The sequence below is a fragment of the Dasypus novemcinctus genome, chromosome 13 (genome assembly GCF_030445035.2).
Source record: "Dasypus novemcinctus isolate mDasNov1 chromosome 13, mDasNov1.1.hap2, whole genome shotgun sequence".
NCBI classification, from domain to species: Eukaryota; Metazoa; Chordata; class Mammalia; order Cingulata; family Dasypodidae; genus Dasypus; species Dasypus novemcinctus.
The window spans coordinates 82,034,247-82,059,825 of record NC_080685.1 but is presented as its reverse complement, the minus strand read 5'-3'; the positions used below and the strand labels follow the sequence as shown (position 1 = coordinate 82,059,825).

Genomic DNA, 25,579 nt, shown 5'->3' with positions numbered 1-25,579 from the left:
CAACCATTCCAAGGTCCACAGGATGGAGTAATAGAGTATGGATTAGAGTGGACTTACTGATATTCTATTCATGAATTATTGTGATTAGTAATCGAAGAAAATGTGGCATTGGTGTGGAGAAAGTGGCCATGGTGGCTGCTGGGGGTCGGGAGTGGGAGGAAGAGATGAGATATGGGGGCATTTTAGGGACTTGGAGTTGTCCTGGTGGTGCTGCAGGGACAGTTACCGGACATTGTATGTCCTCCGGACTGTGGGAGAGTGTGGGCTATGGTGTAGACCATTGACCATGAGGTGCAGTGGTGTTCAGAGATGTATTCACCAAATGCAATGAATGTCTCATGATGATGGAGGAGGTTGTTGTTATGGGGGGAGGAGTGGGGTGAGAGGGGTGGGGGGTATATGGGGACCTCATATTTTTTGAATGTAACATTAAAAAAATAAAGACAAAAATAAATAAATAAATGAGCCTACACCTTAAAAAAAAAATTCAGTTCATATTGCAGAAGTTTATCTAGATGATGTCTCCTGGAAATGAAAGGAACATTCTGAGCTTCCTTTTCTTACCATGTTTCAAATCAAAAATTTGATTTTAAATGTCAAGCATGACTTTTTTTAAATAAAAAAAGTTGGACGGAAAGGGAAATGTGTGTTGTAAATACAGACAATGTGTGGCTAACAGAGAAAAATAACCCAAAAATTTGTTTGAGATCTGTGCATTGTACCATTAGGTGAAACTATGACACTGAGCCAGAAAGCAGCCAGCACTAAAAGATTGTTAAAGTTATTCAATATTTAGAACAAGGAAATATTTGCAATATTTTAGTGATAAATGGAATTGGAGGCCAATTGAAACATCTCTGGGTTGAAATGTTGCACGATACAAATTATGCAGTGGAAATTAGAGTGTAACTTAAGCCTCTCCCCTTCTGTGTTTGTTTATATTGGAGCTGCCTGCACCACTTAAGGCCAATCAAAGAAGACAGGCTGTGAAAACAAGGACTATTCTTGTCATTGAATGTTAGAAGGGTAAAATATAGGTGTGCCCTAGATTGCCTGCTGATTTGCAAAAAGAGAAAAGCTGTATCTGTGTGATGTGAAAAGAGCCAGCTGACAATAAAAAAGCCAAAGTCCAATTTGTAATTTTCACAGATTAAAATATACCCACCACTTCATTAATTACAACTTTGGGAAAAATTAATTCTTTATATCAAATAAGCCTGACTTTAATATTTAATTTGTCCAATGTAGGAAGTTTGACTGGGGATCAGTATATCTTACCCTGCATGATACATGCGATGGAGAAGGATTTTTTGCATTTCCTTTTAATTGTTGAGAACAAAGATTTATTCATACAGTTATGCCCGTGCATTCAAATGGATGAGCAGAGGCTTTGAAGACAGCTAAACCTTATTGGAGCATAGATTTGAACTGGCACTTAACCTGTCAGCCTGTTTATACATATATAAAATAGAAGTAATAACATCTTTCTAGCAGAGCTGTAAGAATTAGAATAATATTTATAAGGAGCATTGAACAGTGATCAACAAATGATTATTTATAATCTCTTGATATACTATTTATATACAGTAGATCCCTGGTTGGTAAGTGTTTAGGAGACATAGATGCCTTTGAGAATATGATAAAAGCTATGGAATCTGTACCCTTTCAACTCTTCATTCCACCTCTAGCCAGTCAAATACATACCCAAATTTGCCTGTATTTTTATCAGGTCACAGATTGTCTGAAGCCAAAGACCAAACTCCATGTCAACAATCCCTGCATTAGGTGAAGAAGAGTTAAAGGGCTTCTCTGGAAAAGGTAGAGTCATTTGGACAAAATGCATACATTTTTAAGATTCTAGGTAATTCTATGAGGCAATCTTTTAGATATATTTTATTTTACTTTGACAGCAATCATATTTGCATCACGTATTAGAGTTAGTGGGAAAGGAACATGAATCTGGAAGAATTTATAAGCAAAAACAATATCATATTATACATTTTTCAAAAGCATATTTCCCTATTTGAAGTCTTGGCTAATAAAATGATCTTCATAATGACCTAAACCATAATTTTTCTTCTTTTTATTGTTTGACTCCATCTGGACCTATATTTCAGCATTCATTTTCCTATGGGAACTGAGGATGAAAAATAAGAGAAGAAAATGAACTTTGAATAATCCCACATATTCTAGCCAGCCAGACCTCTCTTCCACAAAGTCCTAATGTGACTCACCATTCTCCAGTAAAACCTGGCCGGCACATACATTTTAATTCATCCTGGAACTCTGTGCAGTTGCCTCTGTTGTAGCAAGTGAGATTTGTCTTCTCATTCCCACAGACTGTTGAGGGTAATCTGGTGTGTCTAGAGAGATAAGAGCAACAACCACAGCTGTTCCTCTTGTTCATTTCATTCAAGAAAACTTTTTTGAAAAGTTCATCTGTGTAGTCAATGCCAAACTAATTAAGAACTCAGGCTGGCTTTGTTACAAATGCTTAATTGTGCTCCATTTTACAAGAGTCACTCTCTGCAGCAAAAAGCCCCTGCTGCAGGGGGTTGTAGCAAGCATGCCTATACATCTTTCCGTTTCTACACAGTTTTCCTTCATCAGATAAGATCTATGCCATGGAGTGGCAATAAATTTAGGACTGGAAAAGAACTCCCTATAGCTAGATTTGCTGCTGCTTTGCTAATAAATCAACGAAGGCCATAAGAAAATTGCATCTCTGTAAAGGCCAGGAAAGCCAGGACAGCACTCTGGTACCCAAGCACTCATGTGATTTCTCTGTTGCATTTCCGAGCTGAACTCCGGTTGCCCTGGAAAGACTTGCTGCTCCCAATATAATAATTCATAGCTTAACAGAACGCAAGCCAAATGCTGTCCAGGAGGTTAGGCTATATAGCACTCAATGGTAACTGCTTATGAAGTCAGTGGGTGGCTTTCTTGTATAACAAAGCTGCTTATGCTAAGGAATCCTTATAAAAGGAGAACAAATTGTTCGAAGCTAAGCAGAACGTCATTGCAAGACCAAGTGCACTGGTCTGAAGGGACTGATGTTTAAAAAGATCTTGATGCTGCTGCTCAGGTCCTTTGATTCTCTGCACATGTGTGTGGTATCTGGCACATCATAAGTACTAGGGAAATATTCAATGAATTGAATTTTATCCCATTGTGTGTGCTGAAGCCAGACTTGATAAACCAGCCTATCTGATGGCGTGTCACTTTTACTAGAGCTAGTCAGTTCTACTCAAAAGAGAAAATATGTCAGGGAGTTCTCAAAAGAGCCGGAAATGTCAACCAGCTTGGAAAGAGATCAATTAGCAATGCAAATATGAAGCTTTGCATACAATTTTAAGTTTAGTAAACAATTCTTGAATCTCATTAGAAGGTACTTTTGAGAACTTTGGTTTTCTAGAACTTGAGATTGATGAATGGGGCAGAGAAAAATACTGCAGAACTAGTTTCTACTAGGGTATATAGGGTTTATTTTACTTGCCGAAAGTCACTTTGGCAACACTATTGATTTTGATCCTCACTTTCTCCTGCTTTTCAACAGGCAGCTTACCTATTGGTAAATAAGTTGGCTAACACATGGGAAGTAACATATTAACTGGAATGACAACACTTGGCACCTAACACTATGTCTTGCCTTCAAAGGCTCTAAAAAACAATAAATGCTATGGAAATATATACAATTTCTTATAGATATGGCTACCTGTTATTTCTGTTAGGAGATTCATCCAATTAAGGTACCATTTCTGAATTAGTGTAAAGTCCATAGGCTTCTAACTCCAGATGTTTTTGCCAAAGCCCTGGAACATATTACTTGTTAATAATAACCCTCTCACCTCCCCATAATGACTCAATTGTTTCGTGAATTTAATTAGTATATAAGTTATAAAAACAACATCTTATACTTACATGGAAATATTGAAGCAATGTGACTTAGAAGGAAAATATTCTCATTTTTGTTTATATAACATAAATTGGAGGTGGTTACCAGAATGAAAATAGCGCTTTTGTAGTTTTAGGAAAAATTACGAGCTACTTTGAAATGGGTAAAAGAGATTACTAGGTGATGTTTTAGTGGAATGACGGGGGTTATGTAGCAAACTCTCTGGGAACACCTTATTTTGTAAGGATGTATGACTTAGGTTTTCTTTACTAATCTATTTTACCACTCTATAGGTTGTAGAAAATGGTATCAATATAGATGAATCTTACTGAAAATGGGAGGATTGCATCCAGCATCCATGTGGAATCTGAGCCTCCTCTTGACATAGAGGTGCAATGGACACAACCAATCCAATGTCCACATAGAAGAGGTGGCATTGGATTGGGAAAAGTGGACATGGTGGACGATGGGTATGGGGAAAGGCAGGAAGAGATGAGAGGTGGAGGCGTCTTTGGGGCATGGAGCTGCCCTGGATGGTGCTTCAGAGGTAATCACCGGACATTGTAAATCCTCACAGGGCCCACTGGATGGAATGGAGGAGAGTATGGGCCATGATGTGAACCATTGTCTATGAGGTGCAGAGGTGCCCAAAGATGTACTTACCAAATCCAATGGATGTGTCATGATGATGGGAAGGAGTGTTGTTGGGGGGGGAGAGGGGGGGTGGGGGGTGGGGTTGAATGGGACCTCACATATATATTTTTAATGTAATATTATTACAAAGTCAATAAAAAAAAATCTTAAAAATTCAAAAAAAAATATAGATGAATCTTGCTCGTAGAAAAGCAAATGAATTTGTGTATAGTGATACAATTGACTTCACACTATAGAAAATGTGATTCTAAATAATAATTTTTTGCCCTATAGGATAATAAGTAGTTTTTCATCTATTAGCAAATTCATTTCCTCATCCTGTTATAAACATATATAAAGAATATGTGTATATTCTTTAGACTGTCGACATATGTTCCTTTATGCTTGTATGAGAGTAATGATATTACCTTTTTTGAAATTATATTTTAATGGAGCTCTTTTGGGAGTTTACAATATTTATCAGCCTGAAATTTTCCAGGACTCTATTTTAGGAGCAAAGTCATGCCTTCCCTAAAAAGACTAAAATTCAGGGTTGTTGGGTTTTTTTTGGCATATATTGGTCATGTGTTTTTCTTTGGGGCCTTAAGGCTGTCAGACGTTGGGGCTGTAGGTCATGAGTCACATTCTAACAAAGATGACTGAGAAAAATTTATGCTTGGACGTCTGGTCAAACCATTCTTGTAGAACATCCCATCAAATTCGAGTCTGTCTTTACATGACCGAATTATAATAGAAATGACCAAAGTCACCTTGTTCAGTGCAGCCTATATATGCATACCTTGAGGAGAGAGTTTTCCAATTTGAGAAAGAAGATGTAGAGCATCACATCACTCTAGAGACCAAACTTCGTATGAATTTTAAGCTCACCTGCAAAATTTTCCTGTAAAATTTCCCAAACAGAGGCAAGAATAGCTATTAATGTCACTGATGCAGGTGGCCCCATTTGCACACTGGTGACTCTGGCAATTGTCTACATTCACTTCACAGTTCACACCAGTGAATCCAGGCTCACACCTGCAGTGGTAGGCTGCAACTCTGTCAGAACAGTTGCCATGGAGACAGGGGTTTGAAAAGCATTCGTTAATGTTGAGTTCACAGTTTGCCCCTGACCATCCTAAGGGACAGGAACAGTGATAAGAGCTATAGATGTCTTCACAATTTCCACCATGCAAACAGGGGTTGGAGTTGCAGGCATTTAGTTGCAAACAACCCAACACTACTGAATTTGTAGAGATTTTGAGAAACTGTTCTTTCTGAGGTTTGTGAGTGAAACCATAAACATTTTCAGAGTAAGAGAGATAAATGCCACCAATTTCTATTGTACTTAGACACCCTTGCAGGCCCTTCATATTTTCAAAAGCTTGGTCAGCCACATAAATGTCTGTATCATCCTTTAAAAAGTTGAGGCTTCCTGTAGCAACTGCACTGGTCACAAAAGGTGTTTGATTGTCCACTTCCATTTGCCACATGGAGGCCTGGGCCAGTGGGTCAGTCATAGAGAGAAATACTTTGTGCCACGCACCATCATTCACTGATTGCAAACTTGTCAGACTCAGCATATAAAAACTGTCGCCACTTTGCAACTGAAATAATAATCTGGAATCCTGAATGCCAATATTAAGAAATTCATGCTTTTTCTCTGCACGCAATATTATTACATTTACATCCCTGGTTCTGAAACCAAATGTGATATTGGTGAGTTCTCTGGTAATATTCCCATTACTCTTGAATAATATTTCACTGCTTTGTCCATCAAAAACAGCATTTGCAATACCTAAGGAGAGAAGGCAACCTTATTAAAGCTCTAATATTTGCTTTGTTAATAGTGATCATCATGACAATGACCATAACACACTGATTGCTACATGCTAGTATCACTGTGCTAATTGCCTGCATGTTATTTCTAATACAGAAGCCTGATATATGGGTATTATTATTATTACCATCCTCATTTTATGGAAGAAGAGGCTAAGACTCATAAAAGTTAAGTAATTTTCTCATGGTCATGTGGCTAATAAATGATAGAACCAGAATGCTGAAACTGATTGGTCTGATGCCAAAATGCAAACCATGTATTTCTTTTCCATTGAAATCCTAATAAACAAAAATATTTATCTTTGCTTCCACAAATAAAGCATTGCTTATCCATTTTATACATAAAGAAGTTGAGCACCAAGCAATCACAAATATAGCCAGGGGGCCAAAGTAGAGTCTGGACACTGATTAAACTGAGCAGTAAGCAGTCAAAAACAGCATTTCAAATGACTGATTTACTTACTTGCCTGGCAAAACTGCAATCCTGTGCCTATACCCAAGAAGTTACATGTGGCTGGAGAAAAATCTGCAACCATATCAATTGCTCTCACTTTAAATTTATGCTCACCTATTGCATATGAGCTCAGCACATTAGGGGCAGTCTTACTGCTTTACTCCATTAAAGTATTTTTCCTACTCCACAATGCCATTAATTCACAACCTGTTCTATATCTTCAAAAATCTAATGTTGTCATAGCTGGTGATCTTCCTTGATACTTTCCTGAGAAAATGGGAGACATAAGAAGTGCCCCAGATTTCCACCTAACCTGTAAAACGTAGCAGCATCTGCGTTCACTCTGCCTTCCCTCCTGTTACAATGAACGAAGTGGACTTACTCCAATTCAAGGTCAGCCCCTCTGTACATGCGCTGGGTCTGATTCCTTTTCACCTTTTCTATGACGTTGCTCTTACACGTATCCTCTTTTTATCCTATGTCATCATTTTGTCTCCTTTCTTTTTGATGACTCCCATCACTATTCCAATATGCTCCGTCTTAAAAACGTTTTAAACACAAGACCCAAAAAGCACTACCCCGGCTTACTCTCCCTTCCTACTACTTTCCTATTTCTCTGTTCCCATTCCCACTAAATCTTCTCCAGATAGTCATACATTCTCATCATCTCTATTTCATCATCTCCCATCCTCTCTTTAATACACGCCACTCAGGCTTTTGCCACTTCACTGAAACCACTCTTGTCAAGATCACAGCGATCTCTGTGTTACTCAGTGCCATGACTAATTCCCCGTTCTCATTCACCTTTAGTGGCGTTTGTCCTTAAAACACTGTCTTTGCCATGCTTGTGGGCCCTGCACTAACCCCACACCATTAATAGGAAAGCGTTATTTTAATTACTTCTTTGTGTCCCTGCATCTACTGCCCTTCAAATCAATACCACACTCCTTAGCTCAAGATCGTCACTGTCTCCCAAAACTTACAGGATGAAATACAAAGTCCTAAACATGGCCTGTATGAGTCTCTGTGATCCGATCCCTTACTAATTTTCCAATTTCATTTACTACCATTCTCTTCTTCATTTATATTCTGCAGCCACAAGGAAATGTTGCTATTCTTTGAAGACACCAGCCTTGTTCCTGGTCCAAGTCTTTTATACTTGTTGCTTAAGACTGAACTATTCTTTTCCTGGATCTTCCCATGCCTGGCTCTTTCTTAATATTTGTATCCAATGTTACCTTTTCTGGAAGCCTTCCCTGACTATGCCAGTTAAAACAGCTTTCTCTCTCTGCAACCACTCTGTCCCTTCACACTGCTTGATTTTCTTCATGGTATGTATTACCATTTGAAATTATATTATTCATTTGCCTACTAGTTTTTTAACTGTCTTTCTATACTAGAACATAAGCTCTATAAGATCAGGGTTCTTCTCAGTCTAGGTTATCTCTAACTCTCTGTGCCTTGAACACTGCTTAACTTATAGGACGTCCTCAGTAAACCATGACAAAATAATCTTTAAACTAACTCCTTCATACTTTATTCTTGAAAGCAAGGTAATGTTTAGAAACAACAGGAGGACAAACTTCAAGTGTATTATTCAAGTGTTTAATTCATGTGTTATTGATTGAATTAAGATTCCACTTGTTTTTATGGCTTTTCATTGTTTTTTTCCTACCAGGTTTTGGGTGAGGGGTCAGGGAGCAAAAGAGCAAAAAGAGTCTCATTACATATCTTTAGGCAAATTTAAAAGAGCAAATCTCATTAGCTTTCCAAATGCTAAAGGAGAACACTGTGTGAAACGCTATATAAATTCATTCTGCTAACACTGCTGAACACACTGAAATCACATCTTGTTTTATGGGAGAAAGTCACAATACATACGGCCGTATTTATAATTTGCCTTTGTTAGAAAATGACATAATGAACACACCTGTGTGTAAGGTGGGTCATACATTTTTAACTCTTGGTTTTCTGTTAGGTTTCAGAGACTGAGATGATTAAAATCCTGAAGGGAAATTTAGGGCAATGAATGAGCTGTATACTTTTCTACTGGACCTAATCTTCTCAATATAGTTTCCTTTGGAAAAAAAAAATACAGTAGGGTCATAAGGTTACATAAAATTAAAATTATACAAGGTAATAAGAGTGAATCTGAGCATTCATATCTGTCAATTAGGAAAATTTCACTCTTCCTATTGACAAACATTTTGTCTCTTCACTAGATGCAGTAATATATATACTTTTTAAAGTTGCTATGACTTTTGGGGAGGTCAGAGCCAGAATCTACTCTCTCTGCTGCTAGCAGCAATGCTCTCACAGTGAGGAGTCACTTCATTTCTTCCAGGTACATATGTATCTCAATCCTAAACTGCTTTATGTGTGTACTGAAGAGTGGTGCACATCTGGGTTATTGGTCTTGGGCTGCCACTGTTTTCAGAAATCATATTCTTTTTATCCCATGAAAGTATTCAAAATGATTTAAGCCCCTTCATAAAAAACTGCTGAGATTAGCGACTTTATAATTTCTGTCAAAAGATTAACAATAAAATTAATAATTAATAAGCTGTTGAAGTCCATTAAAAACGATGCAGAGGTAGAACAATGGGAAAGGTTGCATTTAAAATTCTGTGCCATATTAGAAACTGGATTACATTCTTTATGCCAACTCATCATGCTTTTTCTTTTAAATGAAATATAAAAATAAATATGTTCTAGAAAACTTCCCCAAGTATATGTAAAGTATGATATGCTTTAGATATTCTTTTAATATAATTTTTTAAATAAAGAAAAGTGAAAATAAATATATTCTTCTCTTGGCCTCAGTAACTTAGGGACTTAGCCTGACTAGGATGCTGTTGCTATGAAACTTAGGTCAATCTGTCCTCTAATTCCATTCCGTTATTTTGAAACAGTGTTTACCAAGGTATCTTTTGTATATTTTTATTGTAAGCAGATAATGTACTTAATGTCTAGAGAAGTTAAGTGAAAATGCTGAGATAATTTGGAGAAAAATGAAAGTTAATTTATTTTTTTAACAAATGTTTATTGAGAACATACTATGTTTGGTACCATTCTAAGTGCTAAGTGTAACATGAAGAACTAAATATAAATTGGCCTTTCCTTATTAAACTTATATTCAAGTGAGGAGAGAGATGATATGTAGAAACATACGTAGTGTATGTAGCTCAAGTGGTTCAGTACCTGCTCCCCATACAAGGTCCAGGGTTCAATCCCCAGGACCTCCAGAAAAAAAGGAAAAAAACCAATCCTCAATGGGAAGTTGGATATAGGTCAGTGGTTGAGCACCTGCTTCCCATGTACGAGGTTCTGGGTTCAAACCTTGGTACCTCCTAAAAAAATAAAAGTAATGTATATATCATATGTACAAATTGTATATATTCAAATAAATTATTACAACCTTAGCAAAACATTAAGGAATGACAGGTGATATGAAGAAAAATAATAAAGCCAAGGAAAGGATATTTGTGTAAAAACTTGAGTGAAGTGATGAAGGCAACCATGTGAAACTCAGAGTTAAGAGAGTTCTAGAGGTGGGGGTGATGTATTTGAGCCTGAGACAATGGAGTAAGGTTTTGGAGACATCTTGAGGACACCACTTGAGAGGAGTTTCACCATAAAAGGAAACAGAAATGTGATGGTAGCTGGTGGGAATGCAAATGTCAAAGGGACATATTTTGTTAATGAAGAAATTTGACAGTATGTTTATATGCTGATGTAAAAATTGATGATGCTGAAGTGAGGAAAAAAAGTTTAGAAGAAAATCTATGAGTATGGGAATGAGATTAGAATTTAGGACATATATAAATGGTTGGTTATAGATTGGACCATGCATCATTTGAAGTAGGAGAGAAGACTGAGTGTAAATAATAGTGTAGCTATTGCCTAATGTGTTTTGCTCTTTACGCACACACAAAAGCATATTCATCAGAAAGAAACTTACACAGTAGACATTATGCAGGCGAGGATGCTTTAGATTATGGAGCTTAAGTGAATTGCCAGAGTTCTCATCGTTAATAAAAGGTAGCACATTTACTTTACTCTGTATTTCCAGGAACAAGGAAAGGAATACTAATTATTACCTGGTTTATTCTTTCTTCAGAAATCAGCTTTAAATGATCAAGGATCTATGTTTGGCCTTACTACAAACTCCATTTTCCATTCAGACACCCAAGGGCAGGATGAGGCAAGAGACCTATCTGATTTATTAAACTATTCATATTGGGGGAAACAACCACAAAATTTTTTAATCAGCTGATTTTGTCTGTATTCTTCTGCATTTCCTCCTGGAACAACTGAAATGCCTGGCTTAAATGGATGGTCAATACCTTTGAAATCTACCTACATTCAAATCCTTGAGGCACCACTTGGCACTGGGTTTTGGGCAGACATGGGCTGAGTTCACACCACTGAGCTTCGTCACGGGCTTTCCCAGGAGTATTTGGTGGACAGGAACATGAGAAGTCATCCTACATGGAATTGCAAACACCTCCATTGTGACAGGGGTTGGACTGAACAGAAATCAGAAGCACAAAAATTGCTGGCAACAGAACAAGGAAATGTTGATGGCAAGGCCACATATCTGTCATTTTTTAATTCTGTTTTCCTTTCATCTTTTCATTTTAATCTTTTTAGATGATTCTTAAGCAAATACGAAAATAAAACTTACTGCCAAACAGTGAGAACAAGGGAGAAAGTGAGGGAGGGGGAAAGAGAGGAAAGTAAAATTGAAGTCCTGCTATACAAGAAGGATTTTTAAAGTTATATTAATATGCTTTGTAATTCATAAATTACCAGGCACTTTTGCAAACACTAGCTACATTTGACATCGACATTATTATTCCTGTTTTACAAATGAGGAAACAGAGGCCCCTATAGTTGCACACGATTCTATAAATAAATCAAATAGTTAAGCTCGGTATTTAGATCTTTTGGGTCCTAATTCAGTGATATTTCGCCCCTCCCCATCATCTTTGTTCTGTCTCTGAATTACAGTCATACTATTATTGTTTGAGTTTTCTTTCACAAGGTTGCTCACAAAGTATCAAAATAAAAGTATTTGAAAATGAATTTCGGAAAGCCTGGACTATATCCCAGCTCCACTATGTTGTGTGAATCAGGCTAGTTACATAATCTTTCTAAACCTTAGTTTATTTATCTGTGAATAATGTCAATGGGGATAATAACAATGCCTATTTCAAACAGAATTAAATGAATTAAACCTTGAAAAACAGTGCCTGGCATATTAGATTATAAGTGCTCCTATAAAAATTGGACAATGATCTATTTTGTTATATGTGGCACCAAGCTTAGAGCATGGCAATAGTTGTGGGTTCAATAAATGTTCAACAAATATAAATGTGTTTTCTTCTTTGTCTTTGAAATACTGTGTAGAACTGACAAATTCATCAGCTTTTGGAAAAGTGCACTGAAAATGTAAAGCATGGACTTTGTGAAATCAGATTTCAGGAGATTTCAAATCCAGCCACTGTAAAGAAGTTACCTCACAGATTTTTTCTCTTGTTGGCTTAATAGAAGTTCAGAAGGGCAGCTGGGCATTTAAGATAAAGTTTATGATATCTTCTAAAGAGTTAATTCAGCCAAATTCTAGGACTTCCATTGAAAATTCAGGAAATAAAATGCTAGTGATCTTAACTATTTGGGAGGAGGGCATGTGGGTGGGTGGGGGGAGCAAGCAGCTGAAGGCATCTTGTTGGTTGAACAGACGATGATGCCAATAAGGTCAAGGCCATATTTTAATGGAAAAATGTAAAGCCCTCGGTCCTGCTGGAAAAACTTGTCCTATTGCTGGTGGGTCAGTAACATCATCTTCATATACAAAGAATGGTTTCAATAATGTTAAAATAAAAGTTGAGGCAGTTTAAAAAGTATTCACTAGTGACTTCTGTTAAATGCTATTCCTACTTTTATTACACGTGTGTTTGTATTGACCTTGATGCTTTAAATCTGAGTACCATATACTATGGTCATTGAACTTAATAATGTCTTTTGGGTGTAAGAAACTTATTTTACAGAATTGTGCTAAGACATTTAGAAAAAGAAAAATGGAACTGGTATGGTAAAACCAAATTGGTTTCAGTGGGATCTAAGCACCCTTTCGATTTAGAGGTGGAGTAGACATCACCATCCCAAGGTCCTTAGGATAGAGGAATAAAATATGGATTAGAGTGGACTTACTGGTATTCTATTACAGAATTATTGTGACTCTAGCAATGGAAGAAACTGTATCATTGATGTGGAAACAGTGGCCACAGGAGTTGCTGAGGGCAGGGAGAGGGAAGAAGGGGTGTGATAAGGGGGCATTTTCGGGACTTGGAGTTGTCCTGAATGATATTGTAGGGACAGATACAGGACATTATATATCCTGCCATAACCCACTGAATGGACTTGGAGAGAGTGTAAATTACGATGTGAACTATAATCCATGCTGTGTAGCAGTCCAAAATATATTCATCAAATGCAATGAATGTGCCACAATGATGAAAGAGATTGTTGATGTGGGAGAAGTGAGGTTGGTAGAGAGTAGGGGTATATGGGAACCTCATGTTTTTTAATGTAACATTTTGTGTGATCTATGTATCTTTAAAATGAAGAGATAATTTAAATAAGAGAAAAAAGCTTATTTGGCCATCACTTGGCTGTTGTACTTTTCTTTTAAAACTACAATAATTTAGATATTTGTATTGTTCTGCTTTGGAACTGTAACTTTATATGTGTTTGTCTACTATTTTCAATTTTACAAAAATAAAATAAATATTTTCTTTAAAAAAGTTGAGCATACAGTATGGAAATAGTTGGTATGAATAATCTTACCTTGCAGATGTTGTCTCCAGGACAGCCTTGGGTCACATTGATAAGAACTGGATTGTGGGTTGTGTGGCTGGTATGATTTGAAAATAATTCCAGATTTTGATTGTTTAATCTTATATCTTGAATACATCCCTTGAAGAATCCACCATTATTTTCAGTCTCCTGCCTGTCAGGCAGGCCACCAATGTAGATGACATGTCCTTTTTGGATTTTCCATGTAGAAGCAGAAATATGTCCTAGGTTTTGTGAAGACTGATACAGTTCGATTTTATTGGGCTCAATTTTCAAAGATATCAAGTGGACATTTCCATCACTTAGGACAAATTTTGCTACTACTTTGGGAGAATTTGGAGTCAGCATTGCTAATCTGCCATGCTCTAGCCAGACACGGATGTATTTATAAATATTGTTTTCCAAAGCTAGAAGTAAGCCTGACGGTTGATACGTTCGAACAAACATGGAAAGTGTGAAGTTCTCTCCATAACTCTTGTCAAGTTTAAAAGAAGCATATCCAGTGGAGTCATCCTGGCCAAAACTTACTCCCACGTATTCTCCATGGTCAAAATAGAGGAGGAGAACAAAGAAGAAATATGTTAAGACTCACAAGTAAGAGGGGACAGAGGATGAAAATGACACAATACTCTTAAGTTCAAGATAAGCTTATCCAATTGAATGCCAACTTGGCTCATTTTCTGAATTTTTAAGGTAACTGAATTCAGAGAATAGCTACATATTTATGGAAATACTAGAGTTGAAAGGAACTTGCATGCTTATATCATTCTAATTAATAGAATTATGTTACTCTAGTTGGTATTAATTATACATTTTTGAATTTATGCATATAGTTTTCCTCATTTTACTTTTGTATTATGGGTTAAAAATAATTGATAGTTGAGATCCATTAATCACAAAAGAGAAACAGATTTCTATACTAATAAGTTTAAGAAACTCTCCTTCACTGCCTTTATTGGTGGAATATCAGACACTACTTTATTCCAGTTTGGTGGAGGGAATTTGGGAGGACAAGACTCATTCTGCAACATCTATGAACACAGTATTCAGACAATTGTTATCATTGCTATTTGGAGCAATAATGAAGAAAAGTTATTAAATAATTTTTTTTTTTTTTTGTAAATGAAAGAATCAAGAATTACTCAAATCCTCTTTGGTAAGATATGACAATGATAATGATAAAAGGCAAGGCAGTTAAGCTGAGCATAGGAAGAGGAGGAATCACTCAATCTGTGGACCTGGTTAGAGGAATGAGAGGCATGGAAGAGAGAGAAAAAGGAGTGAAGAAAGCTTAGCATTGAACCCACCCAACATTTCCTGTGGTTCGAGGAGTTAGTAATGCACAGATGTTGCAATACTCTCAACGTATACCACCACAAGAAAATTCCTGATATGTATAAAAATTACCACTGATGTTTGCAAACATTGGCTATATAGGATGAACAAAAGAAACAAAATGGACTGCCCCCATAAAGCTAATATTCTAATTGGTGGAGATCAGCCAGTAATAGATAAAGAAGCAAACTATACACTATGTCATGTGGTAATAAGTCCTTTGATATAAAATAAGACATGTAGAGAAAAGGATTAGGAAGAGCTGAAGGTAAGGATGGAGCTGTAATTTTAAGCAGTTTAGTCAGGGAAGAACTCACTGAAAAAGGTAAAATTTAAACAAAGAACTGAAAATAGTAGGAATATTATTACAATAATTCAGGAGAAAAATGGTGGTGGCTTGGAACAGTAGTAATGGTGGAGGTGGTGAGAAGTGGCCAGATTTTGGAAATACTTTAAGGTAGAACCAACAGGATTTTCCAAGGTAAGTTCATCACATCTACCAGCAAGAAATTTCCATTTACAAGACTGGGGAAGAAAACAGGAGACTATATTTTTGGGAGGAGAAGCTTGGGAATATTTATTAAATTTGAGATGTCTCTTAGATATCTAGGGTGGAAATATTAAGTAGGCTGTTGGATATATAGGTTCAGGGGAGATTTTCTTGGCTAGTGGTAATGATTTGAGATTTGTGTATACATAGTATTCAATGCCACAAGGCTGGAAGAGATCACCAAGGGAGTGAATATCCAGAAAAGAAGAGATCCAAGAACTGAACTCTTAATCACTAGACATTTAGAGTTAAAAGGGATGAAGAGAAGCTAGTGATATAGAAGGAGAACCAAGGGAAAGTGATGCCTCATATGCCTAGTGAAGAAAGAGTTTTCAGAAGCAGGGAGTGTGCAAGTGTGTCAACTACTGCTGATAAGTCAAGCAAGATGAGGATTGATTATTGTCACTGATTTTGCAAGCTAGAGGTCGTTGTAAACTTGACAAGAACATTGTCTTAAAGATATTGCCATTCAAGCTTTTACATCCAAAACCTACCAGAAAAAAAGAACATAATTCAGACATGTTAAATGTCATCTTATGGTCCAGTTGATGTTTGGACGGAGGTAAGACAGATTTTCATTTAGCTGAACCATAATGAAACTTGCTTAGGCAACCATCTGTGTTCGAAGACCTCCTGCCTAAACGGCTATGTTTTCAGAACTCTGGCTTGATATTCTACAGGAACACTGCATTATGAATTTGCATTAGGGGATCATCAGCTCCAGGCAACTACAGGTAGCTTTCAAAGCCTTCTGTTAGATAATATAATCCCTTTGAAAAGGTGAACATCGCTGAATACACTGCAGCACTTTCATACGAGATAAAATAATAAGAAAATTAGGCTCTTTAAGCTCCTGATGTTTGAAGATATGCACCAAATCACTCCAACACAGGGATGGGGGCGTCGCTGTTGGTCATCCGTGGAAGCCTGCGGCCACACTTTGTGGATACAGATTAAAAGACAGGCAGAACGCGGAGCTGTTTTTTTCCTCAGGAGCTTGACTCTTTGGCAACCCTAATCTTCAAAAATCACAAGCATGTAGTCAGATTGTGTGATTTACTACTTGAGTTTTGAAACACATGAAACCACACGACTTGGCTATAGATATGGAAGGGTCGATTCTCGCATTTGTTGTTGGCATTTCATGAAGAGGGACAAAAATACAGATTAAAAAATAACATCAGTAAGTTTTAATGTTTGATGGACTAAAACAATGAAATTTAAGAAGAATAAACAAAAGCCACTTAGTTCCAAATGTACCTCATGGGTTTAGGGTGGGAGAAACAGGACTCTGTACCACCATGGGTGAGAACAACTCAAAGTGAGCTGAGTGTGGCATGTGGCTGCCAAGATTAAATTTACTCATAGGCTGCAAAATAGAAGAGAATTATAGAGAATGGGAGAGATTATAGACCTCTGTTACTCTGTATTTTCAGGCACAGCTAAGCACCACATTTTAAGAAGAATACAGAAAAGAAAATTTATTCCAAAGCAAGCAAGCAGCCAATGAAATATCTGAAAACTGTGTCATATTTGGGAAAACATTAGAAGGAACTGGGGCTGTTCACCATGTAGAATGATGTTTGATGGTATAAGATAGTTTTCCTCAAGTATTTAAGTGTTCTCAAGAAGAAGACATACAAGATTTATATTAGTATAGTTTCAAGAGTTAAAATGCTGCCAATAAATGAAAGTTATTGATAATCCTATTTTATTTCAGTATATGGAAACACTTTTTGGAAATTTCTGGCAAGAAGGAGTGAATGCTGTACTCCATTCCTGAAGGTTTGGACCACTGTGCTTGACAAGCACAATGGTATAGAGAATTCAGTCATGGAATGAAGCCCCATCTAAACTTAAGAGACTGTTATACTTTCATATTTAGTCAGCCAAAGAAATCCTCTACTAATCTGCTTGTTTATTACATTGTGCTGCTATGGTTGGAAAGCATCACTGGTAATGGGAATACATTCCTCAGCAAACATTCTTCCTAGAAAACAGCAAATACAGAATATTTTAATTTATGACTGAGAGGTGATATGAAAAATATAATTTTCCCTAACCTTCTACCAAGAATTTTCAGGAAGTAGGGTTTTACAGAACTCCTTCCCTGTAACTTAATCTTTTAAAGCCAAGCAGTTTTCATGAGGTTTAAAGAGTTTCAAATAGTGTGGAAGAATAAGGAAACTGGGGGGCATGGGGGCAGGTAGCATGACCAGGTATTGAGGAACTTGGTTTAAAACATTTATGTCTTTCTACATTGGAGAAAAAGAAATAAAGAAAACCAGAACCACTGGATTGGCATCCCTTGAATCTATTTACTAGGACAGTTAGCGTCACCATGGTCAATATTAACTTCATGGGTCACTGCATCTGGAAGCCAGTCAAAATGAGTCAGCATCTGTTTGTTATTTTCTGTATGTAGTAAAAATATTGCCTTGGGTCAATTAAATTTTTTTTTTTAAAGTGAACAGTGCCTCAGCATAATTTCCCCTCTTCTCCTTTAAAACAAAATCACAAAACAACTTGCCATTCTGTTTAAAATATTACATAGAGCTATAGATGCCATACCTCATTGTCAAACAGGTCCGTGATTTGTAATGAATATTGTGGTCAGGGGGGAAAGCTGTGAAGAGTTTCTAATAATTCTTAGCCTTTTTGTACATGGGAATAAGGGTATAGGCTAAGAATGGTTTTAATTTTACTTCATATAAAACAGAGAAGACTATTTACCAGATGTTGTCCTACTTCAAGTTACTCTCAAATCTTTGTGGTAAATTATAGTTGAACTTCAAAGCAGTCTGTTGAAACTATGTCTTAGACTTTGTCAATGTATGATAATAATAAAAAGAAACAGGTATGGATCAATCACTATCAACTGCAATCTTTGGAATGATGTTGGAAGTTTAGGATTTTGAAATACATGTTAAGCTGTGATTTGCTAGAGAAATGATATCGATTAGTTCATGGCATCTACCAAGTTATATTGTTGTTAATTTTCATTTTTCTTTCTTTTTTCTTAAGAAACCTAGCTAGAATATGTTTTCTCCAATGCAACCCTGCAAATTATGCCTTTGAATAATGCTGGTGGCTTATAAAAAGTGCTTAACTTAAAAATAATTTTGGAGCAAGCATGAAGAGCCTGGAAAGGATAGCAAGAGAGTGTTACTTGGAGTGGGAGGACCTACTATGCGTAAGACATTGCTTTAGGCTTGTTATTGAATACTTTCATGTGTAAAAGTCTTTATATCCCAAAGATTGTTTCTCTTTCAGACAAGATTTACAGTAAATCTCTGATGCCCAGTAAATGCTAAACTTGTAATAATGCTTTCTAAACACCATGTTGAAAACACTGTTTGGATAGGAGCTATCAGGTTTTTTTTTACTTCTCTCCATGAATGAAAACATGGCATCCTACAGATCCACTCAAAATTAATTCATGTACGTCAATACCCTCTTATTTTCTCTCATCTGTAGGAAACCTGCAGCAGAGGTCGTGAGGGGTCATGATGTTTCATAATGGGGCAAAGTAGGACAGCGTGTTTCTGTTGTGGCTGCAATGCTCTGAGGCACAGAACTCCTGGGTACCTGGCCTCCTCTCACCTCTCAGACAGTTAAGGCCTTTGTGAGGCCTGTAGCAATCACACTGGTAACTAAGCCACAGGTTGATGCAGCGTCCTCTATTTTGACAAGGTTGACTTTCACACCAATCCTTCCTCACACAGCCTGCCTTGACGTTTAATGATGAGCCAGATGCTATGTCCTCCAGGGTAATGTGATTCTAATCAATTTTAATGTCTTGGAGACAGCCTACCAATGAAGGTGTGGATGGTATATTATGGATGTTAAGCAGAACATCACTATTGTTAGTCTTTCCCATTGGTAAACCACCAAAAAAAAGAGTTTTGAAAAGCACATATTGATGGATCTCTTTCAAATGAAAGAGGAACTTTAGTGACACATTTCTCTGCACAGGAGTCGTCAAGTAAGGTAAGGGTGACAGTGTCTGCAAAAGTTACCTCCACTGAATGCCACTCTCCATCGCTGGTGTTGTGGGAAATGTACAGATGCACCTTTGACTGATTATTAACTTGAACCGACAAGTGAATGTGGCCATTTAGCAACTCAAGCTTTACAAACATGTCCCTGTCGCCTTGGAAAAGTAGAAGTGCCACTGGCTGAACAGTCTGAAATCTGAGGGTTATGTTACAAACTGAGACCTTGGTTGTGACTGAGCCACTTTTGACCCAGAGGAAGCCATTGCCCACAAAAGAAAATGTGGTGACAGTTTCACACAGTGACCCAGTATATCCAGATGGACATAGGCAGCTGAATCCATGCTGGTCATTTTGGAAGTGAGGAATGCATATTCCATTATTTAGGCATTGGTGATGGGTACAGCCCAGGAGAATATCAGAACAGTCTCTGCCTCCATAAAATGTTCCAGAATGGATATCAAATGGGCAGTGGCAAGTATAAGTCCTTGGCAAGTTCTCACAAGTACCACCATTTTGGCAAGGATTTGAAGAACATTCATTATTGTCTTCTTCACAGTGGATACCTGTTAAATAATAAAGAAGGGTGAAATTACATATATTCAGATCAGAAATTGAGGTTTCACACAATTTTCACATAAAATCTTGTGGAAGTTCAGAGTTAGCGCAGGTTTAGGACTATAATGGAGTAATATGTAAACAGTCATCAAGGAAGCTTTAAAAAAATACATGATATGTGGCAAATGTGTTGTGATTCCTTCTCTAGAAGTAGATAATTTTCCAAATATAGTGATTAACTCAACTCGACTACCATTGTCAGACACATATAAGGCATTAAATGTGATAAAAATGATTAAAGAGGAGCAGATGTGGCTCAAGCAGCTGAGCTGCTGTTTCCTATATGGAAGGTCCCGGGTTTGGTTCTTGGTGAGTCCTGAAAACAAAACAAGCAAACCAGCGGAAAAAAACAATGAAAAAAACCACATTGGGAAGCCAATATGGCTCAGTGGTTGAGTTCCAGCTTCTCACAGAAGAGTCCCAGATTCAATCCCTGGCACAGTAACTCAAAAAAAAAAAAAAAAAAAAAATTAAAGAAAAGCATTGCAATGATGTTAGTATACAAGTTATTTATTTGAGGAATCCTTCCTGAGGTAGAGTTTATCCTATCCAGGGCTATTTATTTTACTCTATTCTACTTGACCTTTGATCTTATTTATAGCTTCCATAGTGCCTAAAACCAAAGTTTGCTTGATATATGGAGAATGTAGACAAGTCTTCCCAGAGAAAATTTCTAAGGTGAATGGAAGTACCTATTTCCTCCTCTCCCACAGTGAAATCTATCCCACAACAAACACCTGCTTACAGCTTTGCATTCACTTTTATTATTTTTTCTGATTCCAAGTCAGAGAAATTTATCTAATTAGAGAATTATTAGAATTTATTTCATCAAAGTAACAAGGAAAAAATAATAACACCTTTTAAGAGTGATGATTATTTGCTTTTCCAATGAAGTTCAAATGAACAAATAGTGATAAAATTTAACACACACATTCACGTATATGTTCATGGCTTCCCCAACACCTTCATCCACATTGTTTGTGCTTTCCAAAATACAATGAAATCTTCAAGGCAGATATTCTTAGCCCTTTTTTACAGAAGAAACTGAGGCATAGAAAGATTGAAACCCAAACTCAAAGCATGTCTACAATTTCAGCCTAAATTAACTTTCCCGTTTCATTTCTCCAAATACATAATCTATGGTCTCCTCATGCATCTTTGCCTGGCTTCTCCAGTACATCATGTTCACTCATGCCTTTATGCCTTGAAATGAACATGATACTGTAAGGGAAAAAAATCCAGGCTGCTATAGCCAGATTATATGTTTAGTACTATAATGTAGAAAGTATCATGGAATTCAAGACTATGTCCAATAGATTATCTTTTTATAAATAGGGCATAATCTAAAAGTAACTTTTGCTACCAAAGAGATGAGAGAATTAAGTTTCCTAACAGAACTTCAGTGTAGCAGAGTCTTTCAGTCTGTCTCTGATTAGACAGACCAAAAATTCTATAAAATCACAAGTAAAAAACAAATGCAAATCCCAGCTAAAAGTAACTTGGAAAGGTGTTTGGTATGGTGAACTGGAGGTAATCTCCCTAGAAATATAGCTTTTATTTTATTTTTTTCAGCTTTGAACATAAGCAAATACAGATGGAGAAAATAATCTGCCTTCAGCAGTATGGTCCTGCTACACCAAAAAAATAGCAATTCCACCACAGATCAGTATGAGTAAGAATGAGATATGCAAAGAAGGTCAACTTAAAATTTAATCAGAAGGCTCCTGTATTTATATATTGTTGTATCTGTGTGGCAAAGGGCAGGTTACACTCTCTTTCTTTCTTTCTTTTTAAAGAAATTTTAGATTACATAAAAGTTACATTGAAAATATAAGGGGTTCCTATATATCCCACCCCTACACTCTCTTTCTAGGTTTCTATTTCTCATATCTACAAAATGGGGGAAATAACAGTATTTACATCACAGGACTTTAAAAAAAAGATTAAGCCATGTAAAATGCTCATAACATTGCCTGGTATAAAATAAGCTCTCAATAAATGTTGAATTAAAAAGGAGTAATCAAAAAAGTGACTCTCTAATTTAAAAATTCATGGAATGATATCATTTACTGTGAGCATGTGCAGTCCTCCCAAATTGCATAACTTTACACAATAAGAAATTTACTTGAGCAGCATATTATGTTAGAATCCCATTAGACTATGAATTCCATGAGGGCAGGGGCAACGTTTGTCTAACACACAGCTTAGATTGCCTCATAGTAGGCACTCAATAATTAATTTTTATGAGTTAATTAATGATGACATACTTAAGGTGATTAAATATTTTTATAATGTGTTTGATCTGATCTAATACAAAGTCCAAAGCCCTTTTGTTTGTGGAACATTCAGATAAATTTATCCAGTGTTAATTTTACTTGCCTACTGCCGTTTATATACCATACATTTAGATACTTGATTGAATTCAATTGTATTCATATTTTACTCTCCTTGGGTTATTTTCATATAAACTTTTTTACTCCAAAAATATTTCAAGGTCTTTGAAGGAGTAAACATAGTTATCATCTTACTTAGATACTCCCACAGCATCTGCACAGGCATCTAGGCATATCTGTCTTATAAAATGCTTGATGAGGGAAGCAGACTTGGCCCAGTGGTTGGGGCATCCACCTACCATGTGGGAGTTCCACGGTTCAAACCCCGGGCCTCCTTGACCTGTGTGGAGCTGGCCCATGCACAGTGCTGATGCGCGCAAGGAGTGCCCTGCCACGCAAGAGTATCCCCCACGTAGGGGGAGCCCCACGCACAAACAGTGAGCCCCATAAAGAGAACTGCCCAGCGTGAAAGAAAGTTCAGCCTGCCCAAGAATGGTGCTGCACACATGGAGAGGTGACAAAACAAGATGACACAACAAAAAGAAACATAGATTCCCGGTGCTGCTGATGGGGATGGAAATGGGCACAGAGGAATGCACAGTGAATTGATACAGAGAGCAGACAACTGGGGGGAAGGGGGGGAAGAGGGGGAAGGAGATAGAAATTAAAAAAATAATATAATAAAATAAAATGCATGATGAATAGAGTAGAATTGAATTGAACTAAAATGTTTGTTATAGAATCATCTTTTCAGGTACAAAGAATTGACACAAAAATACAGGTAAAGTTATGTATTAGTCAGTGTTCTCTAGGAAAACAGAACTGACAGGAGATGTCTGTAAATATTACGAGATTTTATAAGAATGTCTCATGCTATTCTGGGGTACGTAAGTCCAAAATCCATCGGTCAGTCTGCAAGCCAGGAACTCCCATGATGGTCCTCAGTGAATTCCCCAGGAGGAGCTGGCTGGCTGAAAGAGATAAAGTTCTCTCTTCTAACTGCTGAAATCATCACCATTCTTTTTAAGGCCTTCAACTGATCAAATGAGATGTTGCTCATTGCTGAGGGCAATCTCCTCAGTCGATTGTAGAAGTAATCAGCTGACTGTAGATGTAGTCAGCTTACTAATGATTTAAGTCCACATGATGTCTTCACAGTAACAATTAGGCCAGTGCTTGCTTGATCAAATGACCAGACAGCATTACCTGGCAAGGTTGACACATGAGCCTAACCATCACAGTCCACCTCTTATCAACTTGGCAGCCATAAGCATCATCTCAAACCATACTTAAACTCTAAATAAAAAACAGTAATAGGGAAGAAGTTGTGGCTTAATCGATTGGGCTCCCATCTACCAGATGGGAGGCCCTGGATTTGTGTCCCAGGGCCTCCTTGTGAAGGCAAGCTGGCCTGTGCCTGGGGAGAGGTGACGGCCCCCTGCACTAGCGGAGAGCTGACAGCTGGTGCCTGTAGACAACTGGTGCAGCAAGATGATGTAACAAAGGGAAACAAGCAGACACAGAAGAATGTGCAGCAAATGGTCACAGAGAGCAGACAGCATGCAAGCCACAAGGGGGTGGATATAAATTTTAAAAATATATTTGAAAAACCCAAAAAATACCAAAACAATAACAGCCATATTTTTCACCTAACAATACTCAACTGTCCTATGTACAACTGGAAATGCACTAAATCTCTCCAGAAAAGGGTACAAGTCATTGGGTAATATTCACTCTTAAACTTGATATCCTATAACTTAAATATTATTGCATGAAACTAATAAAACTTACACCATACGATAAGGGGATAAGATAGGAAAGAAAACAAAGATATTTTCTTTATGTACATATATAAACATACAATAAAAGAAGGCTGAAATATTCATAGCTATTACTGTCCTCATTTCTGTAACTGGTCACATGTTCATAATTTATATTTGTCACTATCTTCCTCCACTACCCATTCTGTGTTCCCTCTACCCCCAGAAAGTACCTCAGCAGGCCATAGTTCTTTGCCTGATAGACTGACCCAAATCTTCATTCCTGAAGATTGTGGGTCATTGGTCATCCTGTCTGGATTGGGTTTGTTACAGTTTTCCACTGACTTTAATCACAGGGCATGGTAGTACTAAGAGACACCCTAGGGGACCTCCAGTATTCTGGGCAAACTCTTTTTATCTCCATTGTGTAGTTGCATGCCTATTTGCCCTTCATATCAGGATTAATGTCACCTCAGCCAGTAGAGTAATATCCTTTTTTGCCTGTTGATTCAGAGACATGAGGAGTCCAAAGTGGCCAGGTGGCAGTCTTAACTTCCAGTTCAACGGAATTGTTACTTTGTCTCCTGATGGAAGTACCCCTTTTGGAAATAAGACCTGTAGGTATGCAGAGCTTAAGGTTTCAGAGACAGGAAGGAAAATATTTTTCTAGTGGATTATTAGGGGTAATAGTAAGTGATGCCATTCCTATTGCTACCCCATGATTCCTGGACCTGTGAATCCTGGCAATGGGAGAAACAGCACCATAGATTGGATGCTGATTTAAAGCATATAGTAACTGGATAAGATTGCAGAAGCATTGCATGCAGGGAAGGTGAGTCCATATCCAGAGTATGTGTCTATCCCAGTTAGAACAAATAGCTACCCCTTCCATGATAGAGATTGTATTAGTCAGAGTTCTCCAGGGAAACAGAACTGACAGAAGATACCTGTAAACAGTACAAGATTTTATAAAATTGTCTTACCCGACAGCGGGCATGCACAAGTCCAAATTCCATAGAACAGGCTGCAAGCTAGGGACTCCAATGGAGGTCTTCAATGAGTTCCCCAGGAGGCAGCGGATGTCTGAAGTTGAGATGGAAATTCTTTCTTTCTGAATGGTATACTCACTTCTCCTTTTAAGGTCTTCAACTGATTGGATGAGACATCATTCATTGCTGAAAACAATCTCCTCACTTGATTATAGATATAATTAGCCATAAATGCAATTAAAGTCCATGAAATGCCCTTGGATACAATTAGCCCAGTGCTTCCTTGACCAAGCTCCTGGGCACTTTTACTTGGCCAAGTT

General features: G+C 37.3%; 1 protein-coding gene across 1 annotated transcript in view; it reads right to left on the bottom strand.

Moving 5' to 3' along the window:
• CRB1 (crumbs cell polarity complex component 1) overlaps nt 1-25,579 on the bottom strand; it is a 205,581-nt gene that overhangs the window by 54,025 nt on the left and 125,977 nt on the right. The window contains 6 exon segments of the mRNA XM_058309320.1: nt 2,235-2,363; nt 5,417-6,323; nt 11,182-11,347; nt 13,671-14,218; nt 19,168-19,462; nt 19,464-20,125. Coding sequence (XP_058165303.1) covers nt 2,235-2,363; nt 5,417-6,323; nt 11,182-11,347; nt 13,671-14,218; nt 19,168-19,462; nt 19,464-20,125 — 2,707 coding nt within the window.